The sequence below is a fragment of the Lynx rufus genome, unplaced genomic scaffold (genome assembly GCF_022079265.1).
Source record: "Lynx rufus isolate CCGP_SWC_20201006 ecotype Redwood Valley unplaced genomic scaffold, mLynRuf1.p SCAF_4, whole genome shotgun sequence".
Taxonomy (NCBI): Eukaryota; Metazoa; Chordata; class Mammalia; order Carnivora; family Felidae; genus Lynx; species Lynx rufus.
The window spans coordinates 4387030-4411125 of record NW_025814856.1 but is presented as its reverse complement, the minus strand read 5'-3'; the positions used below and the strand labels follow the sequence as shown (position 1 = coordinate 4411125).

Genomic DNA, 24096 nt, shown 5'->3' with positions numbered 1-24096 from the left:
AGATGAAGAAGGGCATTACATCATAATTAAGGGTTCTACCCACCAAGAATACATAACAATTGTAAACATTTATGTTCCAAATGTGAAACACCCAAATATATAAATCAATTAAACTCAAACATAAAGAAACTCATTGATAATAATACCATAATAGTAGGGGAACTCAACACCCCACTGACAACAATGGACAGATCGTCTAATCAGAAAACCAACAAGGAAACAATGACTTTGAATGACACACTGGACCAGATGGATGTAACAGGTATATTCGGAACATTCATCCTAAAGAAGTGGAATATACATTCTTTTCCAGTGCACATGGAATGTTCTCTAGAACAGATCACATACTGGGACACAAATCAGCCTTCAACAAATACAAAATGATCGACATCACATCATGCATATTTTCAGACCACAACACTATGAAACTTGAAATCAACCACAAGAATTCGGAAAGGTAACAAATATTTGGAGGCTAAAGAACATCCTACTAAAGAACGAGTGGGCCAACCAAGAAGTTAAAGAGGAAATTAAAAGTACATGGAAGCCAATGAAAATGATAACACCACAGCCCCAAACCTCTGGGATGCAGCAAAGGCAGTCATAGGAGGAAAGTATATAGCAATCCAGGCCTTTCTAAAGAGGGAAGAAGGGTCTCAGGCATACAACCTAAACTTACACCTTAAAGAGCTGGAAAAACAACAACAAATAACACCAAAACACAGTAGTAAATGGGAAATAATAAAGGATAGAGCAGAAAACAATGCTATTGGAGCCAAAACAAAAAAATAAAAAAGGGTAGAACAGATCAATGAAACCAGAAACTGGTTCTTTGAAAGAATTAACAAAATTGATAAACCACTAGCCACTTTGATCAAAAAGAAAAAGGACCCTAATAACTAAAATCAAGAAGAAAAAAGACAGATCACAAGCAATGCAGCAGAAATGCAAACAATAAGAGAATATTATGAGCACTTATATGCCAATAAAATGGGGAAGCTGGAAGACATGGACAAATTCCTAGAAACATATAAATTACCAAAACTGAAACAGGAAGAAATAGAAAATTTGAACAGACCCATAACCAGCAAAGAAATCAAATTAGTAATACAAAAATCTCCCCCAGAAACAAGAGTCCAGGGTCAGATGGCTTTCCAGGGGAATTCTACCAAACATTTAAGGAAGAGTTAACACCTATTCTCTTGAAGCTGTTCCAAAAAATAGAAATGAAAGGAAATTTTCGAAACTCTTTCTATGAAGCCAGCATTACCTTGATTCCAAAACCAGACAAAGACCCCACAAAAAAGGAAAGCTATTGACTAATTTTCCTGGTGAACATGGATGCAAAAATCCTCAACAAGATATTAGCCAACCGGATCCAACAACACATTAAAAAAATTATTCACCACGACCAAGTGGGATTCATACCTGGGATGCAGGGCTCGCTCAATATCCACAAAACAATCAATGTGATTCATCACATCGATAAAAGAAAGAACAAGAGCCATATGATCCTCTCAATAGATGCAGAGAAAGCATTTGACAAAATACAGCATGCTTTCTTGATAAGAACCCTCAAGAAAGTAGGATAGAAGGAGCATACCTCCAGATCATAAAAGCCATATACAAAAGACCCAATGCTAGTATCCTTAATGGTGAAAAACTGAGAGCTTACCCCCTAAGGTCAGGGAAAAGACAGGGATGTCCACTCTCGCCACTGTTAGTCAACATAGTATTGGAAGTCTTAGCCTCAGTAATCAGACAACACGAAGAAATAAAAGGCATCCAAATCAGCCAGGAGGAGGTGAAACTTTCACTCTTCACATATGATATGATCCTCTATATGGAAAACCCAAAAATTCCACCAGAAAACTGCTAGATCTGATCCATGAATTCAGCAAAGTTGCAGGACATAAAACCGATGCACAGAAATCGGTGGCATTCCTATTTACCAACAATGAGGCAACACAAAGAGAAATCAAGGAATCGGTTCCATTTACGATTGCACCCAAACCCATAAAATATCTAGGAATAAATCTAACCAAGAGGTGAAAAATATATACACTGAAAACTATAGAAAATTTATGAAAGAAATTAAAGAAGACAGAAAAAAATGGAAAAATATTCCATGCTCCTGGATTGGAAGAACAAATATTGTTAAAAATCATTACTACCCAAAGCAACCTATGTATTCAATGCAATCCCTATCAAAATAACACCAGCATTCTTCACAGAGCTAGGACAAACAATCCTAAATTTGTATGGAACCAGAAAGGACCCCGAATAGCTAAAGCAATCCTGAAAAAGAAAACCAAAGCAGGAGGCATCACAATCCTGGACTTCAAGCTGTATCACAAAGCTTTCATCATCAACACGGTATGGTACTGGCACAAAAACAGACACTCAGATCAATGGAACAGAATAGAGAACCCCAAAATGGACCCACAAACGTATGGCTAACTAACCTTTGACAAAGCAGGAAAGAATATCCAATGGAATAAAGACATCTCTTCAGTAAGTGATGCTGGGAAAACTGGACAGCGAAATGCAGAAGAATGAACCTGGACCACTTTTTTACACCATGCACAAAAATGAACTCAAAATGGATGAAAGACCTAAATGTAAGACAAGAAGCCATCAAAATCCTCGAGGAGAAAAAAACCTCGAGGAGAAAGCAGGCAAAAACCTCTTTGACCTCGGCCACAGCAATTTCTTACTCAACACAACTCTGGAGGCAAGGGAAACAAAAGCAAAAATGAGCTATTGGGACCTCATCAAAATAAAAAAACTTCTGTGCAGTGAAGGAAACAATCAGCAAAACTAAAAGGCAACCAACGGAATGGGAGAAGATATTTGCAAATGACATATCAGATAAAGGGTTAGTATCCAAAATCTATAGAGAACTGATCAAACTCAACACCCCAAAAAACAAATAATCCAGTGAAGAAATGGGCAAAAGACATGAATAGACACTTCTCCAGAGAACACATCCAGATGGCCAACCGACACATGAAAACATGCTCAACATCACTCATCATCAGGGAAATACAAATCAAAACCACAATGAGATACCACCTCACACCTGCCAGAATGGCTAACATTAACAACTCTGGCAACAACAGATGTTGGCAAGGATGCAGAGAGAGAGGATCTCTTTTGAACTGCTGGTGGGAATGCAAACTGGTGCAGCCACTCTGGAAAACAATTACAAACAGAACTACCCTATGGCCCAGAAATTGCACTACTAGGTATTTATCCAAGGGATACAGGTATGCTGTTTCATAGGGGCACATTCACCTCAATGTTGATAGCAGCACTATCAATAATAGCCAAAGAGTGGAAAGAGCCTAAATGTCCATCAATGGATGAATGGATAAAGAAGATGTGGTATACACACACACACACACACACACACACACACACACACACACACACAATGGAGTATTTCTCGACAATCAAAAAGAATGAAATCTTGCCATTTGCAACTATGTGGATGGAACTAGAGGGTATTATGCTAAGCGAAATTAGTCAGAGAAACAAAAATATCATATGACTTCATTCATATGAGGACTTTAAGATACAAAACAGATGAACATAAGGGAAGGGAGGCAAAAATAATATAAAAACAGAGAGGGAGACCAAACGTAAGAGACTCTTAAATATGGAGAACAAACAGTGGGTTACTGGAGGGGTTGTAGGAGGGAGGATGGACTCAATGTAAGGGGAATTAAGGAATCTAGTCCTGAAATCATTGTGGCACTATATGCTACTAACTTGGATGTAAATTTTAAAAATAAGAATAATGAAAGAAAAAAAGAAAGGGAAACAAAGGGAAAATATTGCAATTCAAGACTTAGAAAACTCAACAACTTACTAAAGAGGAATAACATTTGTAACAAGGAGTCCCAGAAGATGAAGAAAGAGGAAAAGGGGCAGAAGGTTTATGTGAGCAAATTATAGCTTGGGGCGCCTGGGTGGCGCAGTCGGTTAAGCGGCCGACTTCAGCCAGGTCACGATCTCGCGGTCCGTGAGTTCGAGCCCCGCGTCAGGCTCTGGGCGGATGGCTCGGAGCCTGGAGCCTGTTTCGGATTCTGTGTCTCCCTCTCTCTCTGCCCCTCCCCCGTTCATGCTCTGTCTCTCTCTGTCCCAAAAATAAATAAACGTTGAAAAAAAAAATTTTTTTTAAATTATAGCTTAGGGGGCGCCTGGGTGGCGCAGTCGGTTAAGCGTCCGACTTCAGCCAGGTCACGATCTCGCGGTCCGTGAGTTCGAGCCCCGCGTCGGGCTCTGGGCTGATGGCTCGGAGCCTGGAGCCTGCTTCCGATTCTGTGTCTCCCTCTCTCTCTGCCCCTCGCCCGTTCATGCTCTGTCTCTCTCTGTCCCAAAAATAAATAAACGTTGAAAAAAAAAATTATAGCTTAAAACTTCCCTAATCTGGGGAAGGACACAGACATTGAAGTACAAGAAGCACAGAGAACTCCCATTAGATTCAACAAAACCCAACCATCACTAAGTCATGTCACAGTCAAATTCACAAAATACACAGACAAGGAAAGAATCATGGAACTAGCAAGAGTACAAAAATCCTTAACCTTCAAGCGAAGACAGATGAGGTTCACAGCAGATCTGTTCACAACAATTTGGCAGGCCAGAAAGCAGTGGCAGGATATATTCAATGTGGGAAAAATATGCAGCTAAGAATTCTTTATCCAGCAAGGCTGTCATTCAGAATAGAAGGAGAGATAAAGACTTTCCCAGACAACCATAAACTAAAGGAGTTTGTGACCACTGAGCCAGCCCTGCAAGAAATTTTAAGAGGTACCCTTTGAGGGGAGAAAAAAACAAAACAAAAAGACCAAAAGCAACAAAGACTAGAAAGAGAGTATCACCAGAAACACCAACCGTAGGCAACACAATGGCACTAAATTCATATCTCTCAATAATCCCTCTGAACGTAATGGTCTAAATGCTCCAATGAAAAGACAGTATCAGAATGGATAAAGAAAACAACATCCACCTATATGCTGCCTACAAGAGATTTATTTTAGACCCAAGAGCACGTGCAGATTGAAAGTGAGGGGATGGGTAACCATCTATCAAGCTGATAGATGTCAAAAGAAAGCTGGAGTAGCCATACTTACATCATACAAACTAGATTTTAAAATAAAGACTGTAACAAGAGATGAAGAAGGGCATTATATCATAATGAAGGGGTCTATCCACCAATAAGATCTAACAATTGTGAATATTTATGCCCCCAACTTGACAGCAGCCAGCCACGTAAATCAATTAATCACACATATAAAGAAATTCATTGATAATAATACCATAATAGTAGGGGACTTTAACACCCCACTTATGGCAATGGACACATCATCTAAGCAGAAAATTAGCAAGGAAACAATGGCTTTGAATGACACGCTGGACCAGATGGACTTAACAGACGTATTTAGAACATTTTATCTTAAAGGTAGAATATACATTCTTCTCAAGTGTACATGGTACATTCTCCAGAATGGATCACAAGTCAGCCATCTACAAGTATGAAAAGATCGAGATCATACCATGTGTAGTTTCAGACCAATGCTATGAAACCTGAAATCAACCATAAGAAAAAATGTGGAAAAACTACAAATACTTGGAGGTTAAAGAACATCCTATTAAAGAATGAATGGTTAACCAAGAAATTAAAAAAGAAATTAAAAAGTATATGGAAACCAATGCAAATGAAAACACAACAGTCTAAAATGTCTGGGATGCAGTAAAGGTGGTCATAAGACAGAAGTATATAGCAATCCAGGCCTTCCTAAAGAAGGAAGAAAGGTCTCAAATACACAACCTAATCTCACACCTAAGGGGGCTAGAAAAAGAACATTAAATAAAGCCCCAAACCAGCAGAAGAAGGAAAATAATGAAGGTTAGAGCAGAAATCAATTATATTGAAATTGAAAAAGCCAGTAGAACAGATTAATGAAACTAGGAGCTGGTTTTTTGAAACAGTTAACAAAACTGATAAACCCCTAGCCAGACTCATCAAAAAGAAAAAGGAACGGACCCAAATAAATTAAATCACAAATGAAAGAAGAGAGACCACAACCAACACCGCAGAAATACAAACCATAATAAGAGAATATTATGAGATAGTGTATGCCAACAAATTGGGCAACCTAGAAGAAATGGATAAATTCCTAGAAACATATAAACTACCATAACTGAAACAGGAGGAAACAGAAAATTTGAACAGACCCATAGTCAGTAAAGAAACTGAATCAGTAATCAAAAATCCCCCAATAAACAAGGTTCCAGGGCCAGATGGCTTCCCAGGAGAATTCTATCAAACATTTAAAGAAGAGTCAAATCTATTCTTTTGAAGCTATTCAAAAAAATAGAAATGGAAGAAAACTTCCAAACTCATTCTAGGAGACCAGCATTTCCTTGATTTCCAAACCAGGTAAAGACCCACTGAAAAGGAGAATTACAGACCAGTTCCCCTGATGAACATGGATGTAAACATTCTCAACAAGATACTAGCAGATCAAATCCAACAATACATTAAAAGAATTATATACTGCGATAAAGTAGGATTTACCCTGGGCTGCAGGGCTTGTTGAATATCTGAAAATCATTCAACTTGCTACATCACGTTAATAAAAGAAAGGATAAGAGCCACATGATCCTCTCAATAGATGCAGACAAAGCATTTGAGAAAATACAGCATCCTTTTTTGATAAAAACCCTCCAGAAAGTCAGGATAGGAGGAACATACCTCAACATCATAAAGGCTATATACAAATGCCCACAGCTCATTTCCCTCATTTTCAATGGGGAAAAACTGAGAGCTTTCTGCCTAAGGTCAGGAATATGACAGGGATGTCCACTCTCACCATTGTTGTTAAACATAGCACTGGAAATCCTAGCCTCAGCAATCAGACAGTACAAAGAAATCAAAGGCATACGAATTGGCAAGGAGGAGGTCAAACTTTCATTCTTCACACATGACATGATACTTTATGTGGGAAACCCAAAAGACACCACCAAAAAACTGCTAGAGCTGATACAGGAACTCAGCAAATTCACATAAGATGAGATCAGCATACAGAAATCATTAGCATTTCAATACACTGATAATGAAGCAGCAGAAAGAGAAATCAATGAATCAATCCCATTTGCAATTGCACCAAAAATCATAAGATACCTAGGAATAAACGTAACCAAAGAGCTAAAAGATCTGTACGTTGAAGAGTATAGACAGCATATGAAAGAAAATGAAGAAGACACAAAGAAATGGAAAAGCATTCCATGCCCAAGGATAGGAAGAACAGATATTATTAAAATGTTGATGCTATCCAAAGCAATCTACACATGCAATGCAATCCCTGTCAAAATAACATGAGTATTCTTCACAGAGCTAGAACAAGCTATTCTAAAATTTGTATGGAAGCAGAAACGACTCCAAATAGTAAATATTTTGGAGGTTGCAAGCTGTGTGATCTCTGTCATGACCACTCAATACTCCAGTTGTAGTGCGAAAGCAGCTAAAGATTATACACAAATGAATGAATGTGTTTGTTCCAATAAAACTTTATTTATACCAACACGTGGTGGGCTGGATTTGGCCCATGAGCTCCAGTTCACTGGGTGCTGAATAAGGTTATTCATTTCCTTTGTTATGGTATCCAGGGAGCCCTCAAATCCTTCTTTATCTTTGAGTTACGGCTCATGGGTCATTTGGCAAGCTACAGTAGTCCTGATAGACCCGGTTTTTCATTTTGGGTTGAGATCAATATTCCCCATCTAGAGAATAATGGATACTACAGCAAGGATTTCATCCCCTTTATGCCTTTGTCTCCGGTTTGGTGCCTAAGACATTGTGAGTATTCGATAGATATTTGTTGAATGAAGGAGCACATTACCTTATTCTTTATGTCAGCTCCAGTTTTCATCAGCAGTTATCAGTTGTTTCTAATGTTTTACTACCTCAAACAAAGGTGGAGTGAACATTCCTGTGATCTGATCTTGATGTCCAGGAGCAGCTCCAGATTTCTGTCTAGAAGTACAGTTTTCTGGGAGGAGCTGTAAGAGACGTGCCTTGAGGTTGTGTTTGCATGACAAGTACATAGCAAGTGTTTAGGCGACGTGACCAGGGCTGGAGGAGACTTGAGCTGGGCCTCCCCATGGCACCACGACAACTCAATTTTATGGGTCCCTCAACTCCTTTGCAAGTAATTCTTCATTATCTACTCCTGGGGAGATACTTCACTACATCAAACGTAGACATGAAAACTGAATGTGTCAAAATCAATGACAGTCATTTATTTTGTTCATAAATGTTTCTGCCATTTGAGTTGAGGTCAGTGAGTATGGCTGGTCTCTGTTCCGTGCAGTCTCAGCTGAGTTGGCTTAAGTGGGGGCTAGAGGATCCACTTTGAAGGCAGCATACGCACAAGGCTGGCATCTGCTGCTGGCCGTGGGCTGGCTCCTCCACCAGGGCTGTGGGCTGGAGGTCTTGGTTCTTCTCCAGGTCAGCTGCTTTCTCATGGCTGGTTGGGCTTCCTCACATATGGCAGCTAAGCCCCAAGAATGAGCATCTCAAGAGAACAGGGAGGGGTGCATGGTATCTTTACGACCTAGTACCACTCCCAGAGTCCCAGCAGGCTCAGATTCTGGAGAAGGGAACATAGGTACCACTGCTTGCTGGAAGGAGTACAAATTCATGAAATGAAGGGTATATAGCATGGAAGACGTTGTTTCCACCATCTTTGGAAATACAATCTGCTACACAAGATGAAGCAAATTAGTGGCTCCCTGGACACCATAACAATAGAAATGAATAACCTTATTCAGCACCCAGTGAACTAGAGCTCATGGGCCAAATCCAGCCCACCACGTGTTGGTATAAATAAAGTTTTATTGGAACAAACACATTCATTCATTTGTGTATCATCTTTGGCTGCTTTCGCACTACAACTGGAGTATTGAGTGGTCATGACAGAGATCACACAGCTTGCAACCTCCAAAATATTTACTATTTGGCCCTTTGCATTAACAAGTTCAATGATCCCTGGTCTTAGGCAGAGGTACAATCAGATCTTGACTGTCAAGGGGAGAATTGGGATATAAACACACAGAAATACATACACAGAATGTCGATCATTCTGGGGATTATTTCAATTTACATTACATATGTAAGTAGTAGCTCTTGGGAGCATACGTGTGCCTAGCACACTACGTACTTCATTGCACTTAATTTTCCCAGCTATCCTTGGAGGTCGGTACTCTTATACGCTCATTCTGCAGATGGAAACGTTGAAGCCTAGAGAGGGTAAATACGTTTCCCCAACACCGCACAACTAGAGTGTGGCAAAGAGTTGACTTGGTTCAGAAACTGCTGTGAGAGTTGGAAAGACTGGGTTTGGAGGCCAGTCCAACCACACAGCCGTGAACAGGTCATCCCAGCACTCCAAGTCTCAGTGTCCACATCTGTACAGTGGAGATCATTAGGATGCCTACACTCAATTTAATGTAAAAATGCACATAAATCCCTTCATTGGGTGCCTGGTACTTAGCGAATGTTACAAATTCTTGTTTTCTTCATGGAGAGACAAGCAAAAGCTTTCCCAAAATGAAATCAGTGGTTTATTTCTAGATATTGGTTTTCACTTTTATTTTCATCTTAATGTCAGCTCCAAATGGTTAGAATTTTGAGTGAACAGGAATCATTGTCACTATGGAAAAAGAATGAAAAGAGGGCAGGGAAGGAGAGGGAGAGAAAATAACGTTTGGGACAAAAAAAAGTACCTACATCCACTGCCCAGCCATCTTCCACCTGATTATCCTACAAAATGGCGGAGGGTTTTGAGGGGGTGCGTACTCAACTTTTCATGTCACTCCTGGGTTCCTGAACTGCATCGGTCCATTGTTGGCCAGAAAGCCTCGATTGCAAGTGCAGTAGTAACCATCCAAAATTTTGGTGTGGACAGGCCCATGAGGAAAACTGAAGGGCCTATCTGAGCTCCCACGCAGAGCCAAGCACCAACTACAAGCCATATAAGTGAGGCCATGTGAGACCTCGTGCCACCTTAGTGCCCACCCCCACCTTCAAAAACCATGCAGTCAACCCACAGGATCATGAGCAAGCAGAAAGGGTTGTTTGTAAGCCACTCTCTTCAGGGTACGTTGACATCCATGAAAAGTCGTCAGCATGGCTGCGAGCATTACCTGTACATCTGAAATCCTCTGGTTTCTCAGGGGTCCAATCAACAGGTGAAAAGAACCCAGGCAGGCAGGAGCAGTGGTATTCCCCCGGGGTGTTGGTACACACTGAGCTGAGACCACAAAGAGTTGAATTCCTGGCACATTCGTCCACATCTAAGCAGAAAACTAGGCTGAGTCAAAAGGATCAAGGATGCTGAGGCCATGGCAGTGCACAGCCCCATCCTGACTGAAGCCAGCGGGTCTCCCTGGCTCTGCTCGCACCCTCTTGAACACTGCTGAAAGGAAGTGCAGAGAGCCAGGATGTGACCCACACAAATCTTTTGATGAGGCTCGCCACACTTCGGGATAAAACCCAAACTCCTCTTTAGAACACATGAGACTCTGAGAGTTTGGACCCACCTAAGCTCACCTACCTCATCTTTCCTTGCTAACCCCTTAGTAATTCCTGGTCCAGATTCACTGATTACCTGTAGGTCCAGGAGCGCTCACTGTTTGCTCCCTCAGCCTTGAACTCCCTGGACCCCGTTCCTTGATAAATCTCAATTCCTCCCTCTAAGAAATACTATGTTATCAGCAATAATAATAATGACTGAGAGGCATCCAAGTGGAGGGGTGCAAAGCATGGACAGCCTGGGCTCAAAGCTTGGCTCTGTCACTATAGACTGTGTGTTACTGGGTGCTGTGGACTGAAATATGTGCCCCCAGATTGATACGTTACATCCCCAACACTCGGAGAGACAGTATCTGGACAAAAGGCGTTCACAAGATGATTAGGTTGATGAGGTCTTAAGATGGGATTAGTGCCCTGGAGCACCTGGGTGGCTCAGTCAATTAAGCATACAACTCTTGGTTTCTGTTCAGGTCATGATCTCACAGCTGGTGAGTTCGAACCCTGCATCTGGCTCTGTATACACAGTGCGGAGCCTGCTTGGGATTCTCTCTCTCTCTCTCTCTCTCTCTCTCTCTCTCTCTCTCCCGCTCTCTTCCTCTCTCTCTCCCCCTCTGCTCCTACTGTGAGATCTCTCTCTCTTTCTCTCAAAAACAACTAAATAAACTTTAAAAAAGATGGGATTAGTACCCATAAAAACAGGGAGAGAAATCAGAACTCACTGTCCATGACCCCAGAATGAAGGCAGTCAGTCATCTGGAAGCAAGGAGGACAGCCCTCTCCAGAACCCAGCTGTGGTCTCAGACTTCCAGCCTCCACAATGGAGGGAAAATAGGTCTCAATGTTGAAACCACCCTGTCTGCAGTGTTTTGTTCTGGTGGCCCTGAGCTGACAATGCACTGGCCAAGATAGTTCACCTCTGTGTGTCTCAGTGCCCTCATCTGTCAGACAGGGATAATAATAGTACTTCCCCCATAGGGTTGTTTGAGCATTGAATAAGGTGTCATCTGGGAAGGACTCAGAGCAGAGTCTGGAGAATAACAAGTATGAGGTAAGTACTTGTTAGCTAAAATAAACAATGAACTGCTAATATGTTGAGAGTTTTGTGACAGACACTGAGGAACATCCCTTACATGCACCTGCTCGAGGAATGCTCACGGCAGCCCTGTGAGGTGCACACTAACATTACTTCCATTTTTCTGATGAGGAAACTGAGGCATCACAATTGTGCAGAGTCACACAGCCTGTGAAAGGCACACCAGGATTCAAAATCAGGTTCATTCTGGTTCTGGACTTCTTAGGTGACAGATTCCCAGGTGGTCTTGAGTCAGAGTCTGGAAATTTGGACTCAAGTCAATGATGGCCAGTTCAGATCCTGACTCCCCTACTTCCTAGCTATTTGACCGTGGAAGAGTTGTTTTACCACGATGGAGGCTCAGGTTCCTCATCTATGAAATGGGCATAAAACACCACTGATACCATCAGGTTGTTGGGCAGACAATGAGTACATGTCCGGAAGAGCTTAGCACCTTGGCTGGGATCCTGCCTCCAGCCCTTTGTATCTGCGGTTCCCTCCTCCTGGAACACCCTTCCCCAGATACCCAATATCTCACTCCCTCATATCCTTCACATCTTTTCTCAAATATGAACTTTTCAGTGTGGCCTTTCCTTACCACTCACTCTACTAAAAGTTGACCCCTACTCCCAGCGCTGCCTATGCACCTTTCCTGCCTTATTTATCTTTATTTCTTTCAGATACTCCTGGCATACATATGGCCATGCATTTATTTTACTATCTATCTCCCTTAACCCTAGATGATGAGTTCTAGGAGAACAAATCATTTTGCCTATGTTATTTGGTGCTGCATCCACCAGCTCTAGAAGAGTGCCTGGCATATAGTAGGTGCTCAGGAAGTATTTCTTGAATGAGTGCATGAGTGCATGGATGAGCAATTATTGGCATCAGCTTAGCAGATGAGGTCCTTGAGCTCAGCCCAGACTCATCCTGACCCCTCACCCACCACTGCTGTCTTTGCATGCAGACTTGGACCTGGTTCCCCAACAAACCCTTCCCACCGACCTTCACATGTGTCTCCTGGGCCCTGCAAGCTCGTGTTTCCACTGCTGGATTCAAATCCTAGGTTGCAGACACAAGAGTAGCTTCCAGGACTGTTGTGACAAGTTGCGTGCTCCGGGCAAGTTGTGGGGTCAGCACATTCATCCATGTCTGGTCAGTGGAGATGAAAACCCAAGACAAAGCAGATGAAGAAGTGAGAATAGGAGACTGCAAACAGAGATTCACTGTGTATGTTCTCCCCTTTCTCCTCATCTCCCTTACACTGAAGCTCGGCCAGGAGAATAAATTCTGACCCAATATATATAAGTGGAGGGCGGTGAATAGCTCCAAGACAGATGAACATAGAATGGCTGTGCTCCTTTACTCCTCCCTGCACCCACACCATGGGATGCAGATGGCGTGGTGTGGTGTGACTTTGCCACGCCTCCTCTATAATGGGAGCTTGTTTCGCCACACCTCGAATCCAGCTTGAATCTGGCCTATGACTTTCACTGGCCAAAAGAACACAGCAGAAATGATGTTGTGCCAGTTCCAAGTCTTAGATTTCTAGAGACTTATTTGCTTCTGCTCACTCTTTAAGCCCATTGCTTCTGCCACATGAACAAGCCCTAGACTCACCTAATGAAGAAGGAGAGACAAGGTGGAAGAGAGATGGATCATCCCACAGGAGGCCCTGACACGTGAGGCAGCCCAGCCGAGATGAGCAAGCTGACTCACAGCTGACCACAGACACATGAACAAGCCCAGTACAGACGCAAGCAAGTGACCAGCAGAGCCCAACCTAAATTTCCAGTGCACAGAACACAAACCACGTATATGGTGCTTGTCTCTAGCCACTGACTTTCAGGGTGATCTGTTTTTCAGCAATAGCTACTGCTACAAATGTATCAGAAAAATCAGAGAGGACCTCAAATATCTCTGACTCCAAACCCAGGGGATGTGATAAGGGCTGGATCACTCCATGCCTTGCTTGATGGAGTCACCTTCCCTACAAACGAGCATGGAGAACAATAGTTCTGAACCAGATGCAGGGAGATGGAGCCCTTGCTTCTTGTGAGCAAATTCTGGCTGCAGTTTGGAAGGATGGATTCGAGGGGACAAGAATGGAGGAAGGACAAGCCCAGGGAGGACACTGCTAAACTAATGATGAAGCCCGAACCAAGCATGAGGAAGAATGGAGAGATTCAAGACATATTTAGCAGGTAAATTCCCCCAAGCTATGGTGACTGATTTAGTATGTAAGGCATGGGGTAGGGGTTGAGGGTAACCCTGAGGTCTTGAACCAAATACATTATAGGAAATAGTTCTGAAGTTTGAGTCTGAGCTCACCCTATCACGCAGTTTCTCTGTCTCAGAACTAAAGACATTTGGGGCCAGATTATTTTTGGTTGGCGGGAAGCTATTCTGTGCATTGTAAGGTGTTTAGCAGCATCTGTGGCCTCTCCTCACTAGACAAGAGGAGCCTGTCACCACCACCAGTTGTGACAATCAAAAACATTTCCAGGCATTTCCAGCATCTCCCTTGAAAGTTATTGCTCATGGGACACAGCAACCCGCCCCCCCCCCCCCGCCATTGCTCTCAAGTATTATCTGACCCATTGCTGCACTCAGAGTAGACCCTTGAGTGGAGTTCCAATCCTGGCTCTTCTACTTAATAGCTGTGTCTTTTGGGGGAAGTTACTTCAATGGTCTGAGCCTAAATTTTCTCACCCCCAAAATGAAGAATATAGTCTCTAACCTCACAGAATCATCAAGTGAGGTGGTTGTTACTTAATTGAGTAGCTACATAAAGAAAAGAGGGCCTCTATACCTTCACAGATCGAGTTGTGAGAGATGAATCCAACCTGGCAGCTGCAATTGTAGCTTCCCAAGGAGTTGATACACTCAGCATGCTCTGGGCAGACCCCATCGGAGAGGCATTCATCGATGTCTGAGGAGCAGTGGAGGAGAGTGAGCAGACCAAAGACTGTGTGGCTCAGGTGAGAGACACTGCCCACTAGTGGTCGCTGTCCACCCAAGACCCATGCCTGAGAGCATTACCTGTGCATGAGAAATGACCCGGCTTTCCCGAGGTCCAGTCATTTCCAGTGGGAGAAGAGAAACCAGGCAAGCAGCTGCACTTGTATCTCCCCTGCAGGTTTTTGCAGACTGAGTTGGCACCACACGGTTGGGGGCTTTGAGAACATTCATCTACATCTGGACACAGAAAGAGTTGGAGTCACTAATTTGCTTCATCTTGTGTAGCAGATTGTATTTCCAAAGATGGTGGAAACAACGTCTTCCATGCTATATACCCTTCATTTCATGAACTTGTACTCCTTCCAGCAAGCAGTGGTACCTATGTTCCCTTCTCCAGAATCTGAGCCTGCTGGGACTCTGGGAGTGGTACTAGGTCATAAAGATACCATGCACCCCCTCCCTGTTCTCTTGAGATGCTCATTCTTGGGGCTTAGCTGCCATATGTGAGGAAGCCCAACCAGCCATGAGAAAGCAGCTGACCTGGAGAAGAACCAAGACCTCCAGCCCACAGCCCTGGTGGAGGAGCCAGCCCACGGCCAGCAGCAGATGCCAGCCTTGTGCGTATGCTGCCTTCAAAGTGGATCCTCTAGCCCCCACTTAAGCCAACTCAGCTGAGACTGCACGGAACAGAGACCAGCCATACTCACTGACCTCAACTCAAATGGCAGAAACATTTATGAACAAAATAAATGACTGTCATTGATTTTGACACATTCAGTTTTCATGTCTACGTTTGATGTAGTGAAGTATCTCCCCAGGAGTAGATAATGAAGAATTACTTGCAAAGGAGTTGAGGGACCCATAAAATTGAGTTGTCGTGGTGCCATGGGGAGGCCCAGCTCAAGTCTCCTCCAGCCCTGGTCATGTCGCCTAAACACTTGCTATGTACTTGTCATGCAAACACAACCTCAAGGCACGTCTCTTACAGCTCCTCCCAGAAAACTGTACTTCTAGACAGAAATCTGGAGCTGCTCCTGGACATCAAGATCAGATCACAGGAATGTTCACTCCACCTTTGTTTGAGGTAGTAAAACATTAGAAACAACTGATAACTGCTGATGAAAACTGGAGTTGACATAAAGAATAAGGTAATGTGCTCCTTCATTCAACAAATATCTATCAAATACTCTCAATGTCTTAGGCACCAAACCGGAGACAAAGGCATAAAGGGGATGAAATCCTTGCTGTAGTATCCATTATTCTCTAGATGGGGAATATTGATTTCAACCCAAAATGAAAAACCTGGGTCTATCAGGACTACTGTAGCTTGCCAAATGACCCATGAGCCGTAACTCAAAGATAAAGAAGGATTTGAGGGCTCCCTGGATACCATAACAAAGGAAATGAATAACCTTATTCAGCACCCAGTGAACTGGAGCTCATGGGCCAAATCCAGCCCACCACGTGTTGGTATAAATAAAGTTTTATTGGAACAAACACATTCATTCATTTGTGTATCATCTTTGGCTGCTTTCGCACTACAACTGGAGTATTGAGTGGTCATGACAGAGATCACACAGCTTGCAACCTCCAAAATATTTACTATTTGGCCCTTTGCATTAACAAGTTCAATGATCCCTGGTCTTAGGCAGAGGTACAATCAGATCTTGACTGTCAAGGGGAGAATTGGGATATAAACACACAGAAATACATACACAGAATGTCGATCATTCTGGGGATTATTTCAATTTACATTACATATGTAAGTAGTGGCTCTTGGGAGCATACGTGTGCCTAGCACACTACGTACTTCATTGCACTTAACTGTCCCAGCTATCCTTGGAGGTCGGTACTCTTATACGCTCATTCTGCAGATGGAAACATTGAGGCCTAGAGAGGGTAAATACGTTTCCCCAACACGGCACGACTAGAGTGTGGCAAAGAGTTGACTTGGTTCAGAAACTGCTGTGAGAGTTGGAAAGACTTGGTTTGGAGGCCAGTCCAACCACACAGCCGTGAACAGGTCATCCCAGCACTCCAAGCCTCAGTGTCCACATCTGTACAGTGGAGATCATTAGGATGCCTACACTCAATTTAATGTAAAAATGCACATAAATCCCTTCATTGGGGGCCTGGTGCTCAGCGAATGTTAAAAGTTCTTGTTTCCTTCATGGAGAGACAACCAAAAGATTTCCCAAAATGAAATCAGTGGTTATTTCTGGATATTGACAAATGGCATGATGTTTACTTTTATTTTCATCCTTATGCTCGTTTCAAATGGTTGGGATTTTTAGTGAGCAGGAATCCTCGTCGTCATAGAAAAAGAAAGATAAAAAGGGCAGGGCGGGAGAGAGGGGGAAAATAACATTTGGGACACAGAAAAAGTGCCTACATCCACTGCCCAGCCAGCTTCCACCTGACTATCCTGCAAAATGGCGGAGGGTTTTAAGGAGGGGGTGCTCACCTTTGCATGTTACTTCTGGGCCCCGGAACCGCGTCAGTCCATTGCTCGACAGAAAGCCTCCTTTGCAAGTGCAGTAGTAGCTGTCCAAAGTGTTGGTGCAGGTTGCGTAAGCTGGGCACACGGTGGTGTCTTCACATTCATTCACACCTGGGCAGCGCAGAAGGAAGTGTGTGGGTTAGAGCCCTGGGGCGGGCATCGGGGACAGCCAGCATGAAAGGGTGAAGGGGACTGTTGTGGGCTGACATGTACCTCAAAAAATGTGCTGAAGCCCTAAATCCTGGTCCCTGAGAATGTGACCTTATTTGGAGATAGGGTCTCTGAAAATGTAATTAAGACCCAAGAGAGCGTGAGATCCTCTTGGAGTTGGGTGGTCTGTAATCTGATAGGATTGGTGTACTTACAAGAAGAGGAGAAGAGAGGCACAGACAGGCTCAGGGAAAACACGACGTGGCAACAGAGGCACACACTGGAGTGATCCGCCTTCAAACTAAGCAATACCAAGGATTGCCAGCCACCCCAGAAGCTGGGAAAGAGGCACAGAACAAACTCTCCCTTAGAGCCTTCAGAGAAAGCATGGCTCCATGGACACCTTGATTCAGACTTCTGGTCCCCAGAATGGTGAGACAATAGATTTCTGTTGTTTTGAGCCCCCTGGTTTATGGTAACCTGTTACAGCAGTCCTGAGAAACTGCTCAGCATGTCAAGGACCTTGTAGACCCTAGACTCCTCCTGTTCCAAGTGCAGTTCCCGGGCCAGGAGCATCAACACTGCCTGGGAGTTTGATGGAAACGCAGCATCTCGGGCCCCTGCCCCAAAACTGATGAACCAGAACCTGCATTTTAGCAAGACCCCTGGGCCATCTGGGTGCACGTGAGAGTGTGAGAAGCACCGATGTTGACACTTGGCTACTCCAGGTGTGGTCCTTGGACCAAGAGCAGCTGCCTCACCTACATCCTGGATCTGGAAAAAGAAGATGCTGATTCTGCAGGTCTAAGAAGGAGCCCGAGAGTCTGTACTTTTCACAAGCCCCTGAACGATGCTGATGGAGGTCCAAGGACCAGCAGCACCAGGAGCATCAGGGCTCTAGACAGAAGTGTTTGAGAGTCAAAATTTCAGCCTTTGGAGCACAGAAGACCTGGGTAAAGCCCCAGCAGTGAACCTCCAAGTGGAGAATGGCAGCTGTCCTCCCAGAGCTTTTAGTAACACAACCATCCTGTTAAAGATTGCATTCCCAGGGTCTCCTGCAGCTCATGTGACTCAGTTCTGCCCATGGGCATGTGTGTGGAAGTGATATGTGCATCATTTGGCCATGTTCTTGAGAAGAATAAACACGCTGGGGCGCCTTGGTGGCTCAGTCGGTTGAGGGTCCAACTTCAGCTCAGATCATGATCTTAAAGCTCTGTGCTAACAGCTCAGAGCCTGGAGCCTGCTTCAGATTCTGTGTCTCCCTCTCTCTGAGCCCCTCCCCCACTCACACTCTGTCTCTCTCTCTGTCAAAAATAAAGATTAAAAAAAAAAAAGAATAGGGGCGCCTGGGTGGCGCAGTCGGTTAAGCGTCCGACTTCAACCAGGTCACGATCTCGCGGTCCGGGAGTTCGAGCCCCGCATCAGGCTCTGGGCTGATGGCTCAGAGCCTGGAGCCTGTTTCTGATTCTGTGTCTCCCTCTCTCTCTGCCCCCCCTCCCCCGTTCATGCTCTGTCTCTCTCTGTCCCAAAAATAAATAAACGTTGAAAAAATAAATAAATAAATAAAAATAAAAAAAAAAAAGAATAAGCAGGCTGCCCCCTTCCCCTTGGGCAGGAACATGGGCAGAGTGGGCTGATCTGCCCTTAACCCTGAGGATGATGGCTTGGGAAACCACCACGCCAAGGAATGGAGAGGCAACAAGGTGGAATGATCTCCTAGACCAGGCAGCCTGGTCACTCCGCCCCATCTATAAGTTAGAGATCTACAAGAAGAAGGAACTTCTAAGAAATAAATGTCTAAGTTGTTGTTTGGTTACTATGGAAGCAGTCAAAACTACATCCTAGCCAGTCCAGCTCTGGGACAAGTGATTGCACCTCTCTGTATCTCAGTTTACCTGTTTAGCCCTCACCCTCACTTTCAGTGGGTCCCCAAGCCCTGTTGGTTCTGTATCCAAATAGCATTTGATATGTACCCACTTTTCTCCCTCGCCACAGCTGTTCTCGGTACAGCTCCTCCTCTGGCTTCTACGTCCCTTTGTCCTCTGTTGTCCCCTGCAATCTCTTCTCCACATAGTAGTCACCTCTGAATGCAGATTTGATTATCTACCCCCACCTCTGCCTACAGTGCTCCCTGTTGCACTCAGAATTAAAATCCAAATCACTTAAACAGGACCCACAGAGCCCCAGTGACCACACCCAACCACATCTTTAAACCACATCTCGTGTTACTCTCCATTTCTAGACTTCCCACCACAGGGCCTTTACACATTCTATACCCTTTGCCTCTGCTTTGCCTGGCCAGCTCCTACTCATTCTTCATGTCTTGCTTAAGTGTCATTTCCCCCAAAAAAGCCTCCACTGTGCTCTGTGCTCCCACATAGCTTCTCGTGCTCCTTCTTTATGACACACGTCATAATTGTAGTTGCTTATTTGTATGGTTAGTTTTCTAGTAGTCATTTCCCCCACCACACTGTGAGCTCCAGAACAACAAGCCAGAGGCGGAGGCAGGCTTCTAGGAGATTGTGAAGAAACTTATTCGATAGTGTCATTCCTGTGGTCAGCAGAATAATGGCCCCTCTAAAAATGACCACATCCCTTTTTTTAAATTTAATTTAATTTAATTTTTTTAAATGTACATCCAAGTTAGTTAGCATCTAGTGCAACAATGATTTCAGGAGTAGATTCCTTAATGCCCTTTACCTATTTAACCCATATCCCCTCCCACAACCCCTCCAGCAACCCTCTGTTTGTTCTCCATATTTAAGTCTCTTATGTTTTGGCCCCCTCCCTGTTTTTATGTTATTCTTGCTTCCCTTCCCTTATGTTCATCTGTTTTGTATCTTTAAGTCCTCATGAGTGAAGTCCTATGATATTTGTCTTTCTCTGACTAATTTTGCTTAACATAATACCCTCTAGTTCCATCCACATAGTTGCAAATGGCAAGATTTCGTTCTTTTTGATTGCCGGGTAATACTCCATTGTGTGTATATACCACATCTTCTTTATCCATTCATCCGTCGATGGACATTTGGGCTCTTTCCATAATTTGACTATTATTGATAGTGCTGCTATCAATATTGGGGTGCATGTGCCCTGACCACATCCTTTTTTTAAATGCTTATTGTCAGGATGTCCCTGGAACCACAGTGGAGGGCACGGCCATCTTGCCAGTGGAAAATTCCCAACAGAAAGCCCCAAGCAGCGCGCCAGAATGAATTGAAGGTCAACCAGTCACCAAGTGACAGCACAACCTGGTGTGAAAAAGGCCCACCGGGACCTAAACCCAGAACTGCTGCAGCTTAAAAACCCTACCTCACCACACCCGGGCGCGACTTCCCTGACTCCTCTCTCTCTCTCTCCCTGAGTCACAGAACCTCGCCCAAGACCTTAGTTCCCAAATAAAGCCTTTGACTGCTAAAATTTTTTAGCTCCTGACTCATATCTTTACCCTGCCCTACGCCTGACCTTAACATTTATTTACTGTTTTTGAGAGAGAGAGAGAGAGAAAGAGAGTGAGAGCAGAGGAAGGGTATAGAGAGAGGGAGACAGAGGATCTGAAGCGGGCTCGACACTGACAGCAGAGAGCCTGATGTGGGGCTCGAACTAATGAACCGTCACATCATGACCTAAGCTGAAGTTGGACATCCAACCAACTCACACAGTTGGTCACACAGGCGCCCTCAGAGATGACCACGTCTTAATCCCCAGAACCTATGCTATGTGGCAAGAGAGAACTAAGGATTCCAATGGAATTAGCTGATCCCGAGATGAAGAGGAAACTCTGGATTATTCAGATGGGGTCAATGTAATCACAAAGGTCCTTAAAACGGAAAGATGAAGCCAAGAGAGGCAAAGTGACACAATATGAGAAAGACTTGGCCAGTCATTGCCAGCTTTGAAGATGGAGGAAGAGGGACCCAAGCCAAGGAATCCAAGTGGCCTCTAGAAGCTGGAAAAGGCAAAAAGACACAGTCTGCTCTAGAACCCCCAGAATGGAACTCATCCCTGCTCGCACCTTGATGTTAGCCAACTGGGACCCATTTTGGACTTCTGACCTCCAGATCTGTAAGGTAAAGTTTGTGGTAATTTGTTATAGCCGCCATATGAAACTAGTACAATTCCCATTATACAGATGTGGAAAACTGAGTCTCAGTGAGGTTAAGTAACTTGTTCAAGGACACACCGCTGGTGACTGGCATCCCTGGGCCTGTCAAAACCTGAAGTGAGTGATTTTCACTGCTGCCACCCAAGAAGAGGTAGATCTGGCTGGAAATGGAATCAATGTTCAGGCAATTTCTACGACCATTCTTTCAAAAAAAAACCTTTGTAATTGGTTCTTTTAAATCCGTTTCCCTGATGGACTTTGGGCTCCTGGAAGGCAGGGATTTATGTCTGTCTCATTCACTGCTGTGTGCTGAGTGCCTACAACAGAGCCTGGCACACAGTCGGTGCTCAACAACAAAGACCTCACTGAGAAAGTAACACTGGAACAAAGGCCAGGGGGAGGTGAGTAAGATACATACGAAGGTGCTTAGGGCAGAGGAAACAGCAAATGCATGAAGGACCCAGGGGCAGGACCACAGCTGGTGATTTCGTGGAATTACAGGGAGGTCGTGTGGTTGGAGCAGAGTGCACAGGGGGAAAGGGGAGGCGTGGACATGGCCAGGTCGGCTAAGATCGGCTAGACGACTGTCACACCCCAGCTTTCTAATTTTTTTTTTCAACGTTTATTTATTTTTGGGACAGAGAGAGACAGAGCATGAACGGGGGAGGGGCAGAGAGAGAGGGAGACACAGAATCGGAAACAGGCTCCAGGCTCTGAGCCATCAGCCCAGAGCCTGACGCGGGGCTCGAACTCACGGACCGCGAGATCGTGACCTGGCTGAAGTCGGACACTTAACCGACTGCGCCACCCAGGCGCCCCCCCAGCTTTCTATCAGAGAGCGACGGGAGCCATGGCGGAGTCTGAGCACAGACAGCACACGGCAGGACTGAGGTTTTAACAGGATCCTCTGGTCGGAAGATGAACGGTAGAGGGGCAGAGGCAGGATGACCAGGGAGGAGTCACCGCGCCCGTCCAGGTGAGCGAGGATGGTGGGTGCCACCTGGCTGAGAGCAGAAGCAGCATGAGATTTGGGGTTTGCTCAGAGGTGACGTCAGCAGGACTTGCCAGTGCATTGGATGCAGGATGTGAAAGACAGGAGTGGAAGGTAATGCCAACACCGGTTGATCTGTAGGGTGGGGAAGCGCTTTATAAAGGGCCCCCCCCAACTTCGAGGGATGGTTCAGTCAGGCTCTTCACTTCCTACAACGTGCCTTGTTTACGTCCCTTCCCTGCATGGCCCCTCAATTGTATCTCTTTTCTTACTAACAGCTTCCTCTTTCATCTGTAGAGGCAGCGTTGTCCTTTGCGGACTTCCGGCGCATTATCACTTGCGGTCTCTCATCTGAACTTCCCATTACCCTCTTCCTCTGGCTCAATTGCTCACAACTCAAACCCGCCCTAAACCAGAACCACAGCCCAGGTGACTGGGCACCTGGCAGCCTCCCAGCTCATCATCTCCTGCCTTGTCCCGTCAGCCGTGCTCACCTTTGCTTAGCTTCCCAAATGCTCTCCGGGCTCGGGACTTGTGCACATCACCCCGAAGGTTGTGGGACTTGCCAGCCTCCCTAGTCGCGTGAACCAATTCCTTATAATGGATCTTTACCTATCTGCATCCATCGTGTTGTTTCTGCTTCTCTGGACAACTCTGACAAATGCAAACCACCTGCTGTATGTCAGGCACTATTCTAGGCACTATGTATTGAGCCCTTGTGTGGGACAAGACGCACAAAATTCCTCACCTGCCACTGAGCTGATCATCTGGAGAGGTGAGGGCAAGGGATACGATGTCAAAACTAGGGTAGTCACTGAGAAGATGACACATGAGCTGAAAATAGAGAAGGGAGGGAGGGAACCATGTGTTTATGTAGGGCAAGAACATCCCAGAGGGCACAGCTCATGCAAAGGTCCTGGGGCAGGACTGGGCCTGGGGTATTGGAGGAACAGTAAGGAGGTGTGTATGGCTGGAGGGGAGCGAGTGAGGGGGAGTGAGGGACGAGGGCAGGGCAGGGTGGGAACGAGGCAGGTCCTATAGTGACTTGGGGGCCTCAGGGAGGACTTGGGCTTTTATCCCAGGGAGGTGGGAGCCCTGGAGTGCTGTGGGCAGAGGAGGGCAGGACCTGACTCGGTTCCTCTTCTGGCCTCTGCAAAGCCAAGAAGCCAGGAGACCAGAGAAGAGGCCCCTCCAAAAATCCACCTGAGACAGATACGTGCTCCTCAGTCATGAACACAACTTAACAGACGATCACTTAATCAACCCAAGAGTGAAATGAGACTCCAAGCGGCAAAAAGACTTTCAAAAATATAACTAGAGCTTCTGTTTCCTTGGTGCCTCCCGAGCACCAGGCCCCTTCCGTGCATTTTCTGCAGACCCCACAATACTCCTTCCAGGTGGGGGAACTTTCCTGGTGTTAGCACTCAAAGTCCAGAGTCCCAGGAACCCCCTTCCTGGTCTGAGGCAAGCCAGGACAATTGGTCACCCTACCTGAAGGTAAACATTAGGACTCCATTCTACAGATGTGCAAACTGATGCCCAAGAGAATTTGTGTAGCCTCCCCTGGGTCACAGAATGCAAAAAAAAGAGTCAGTGGAACAAATACAATGAAAGAAGTTTGACAGTGTGTCCAGGGATCCTGGTCGTTGCCCTGACCGTGCCTCTGCTCACTGTACCAGCTTTGGCCCAGCCAGTCAGAACCAGATAATTC

General features: G+C 44.9%; 1 protein-coding gene and 1 long non-coding RNA gene across 9 annotated transcripts in view; one reads left to right on the top strand and one right to left on the bottom strand.

Annotated features, from left to right (window-relative positions):
* The window catches only part of ADGRE1 (adhesion G protein-coupled receptor E1), a 72465-nt gene that overhangs the window by 35516 nt on the left and 12853 nt on the right, over positions 1-24096 (bottom strand). For 5 of the 8 annotated variants that reach the window (XR_006965318.1, XM_047097239.1, XM_047097236.1 and 2 more), the window contains 6 exons: positions 23134-23219; positions 17104-17250; positions 14721-14876; positions 14491-14610; positions 12684-12830; positions 10219-10368 (listed from right to left, as the gene is read on the bottom strand). Coding sequence is in view for 7 of the 8 variants with exons in the window: in XM_047097239.1 (XP_046953195.1) it covers positions 10219-10368; positions 12684-12830; positions 14491-14610; positions 14721-14876; positions 17104-17250; positions 23134-23219 (806 nt within the window). In the remaining variant the exon portion in view is untranslated. The remainder of the gene's footprint in view (positions 1-10218; positions 10369-12683; positions 12831-14490; positions 14611-14720; positions 14877-17103; positions 17251-23133; positions 23220-24096) is intronic. The other 3 variants (XM_047097241.1, XM_047097240.1, XM_047097242.1) reach the window with 2 other exon arrangements.
* On the top strand, positions 10812-11523 carry LOC124524826 (uncharacterized). The gene is made up of 3 exons (XR_006965319.1): positions 10812-10896; positions 11396-11400; positions 11512-11523. It is a non-coding gene; the product is annotated as an uncharacterized LOC124524826 (long non-coding RNA).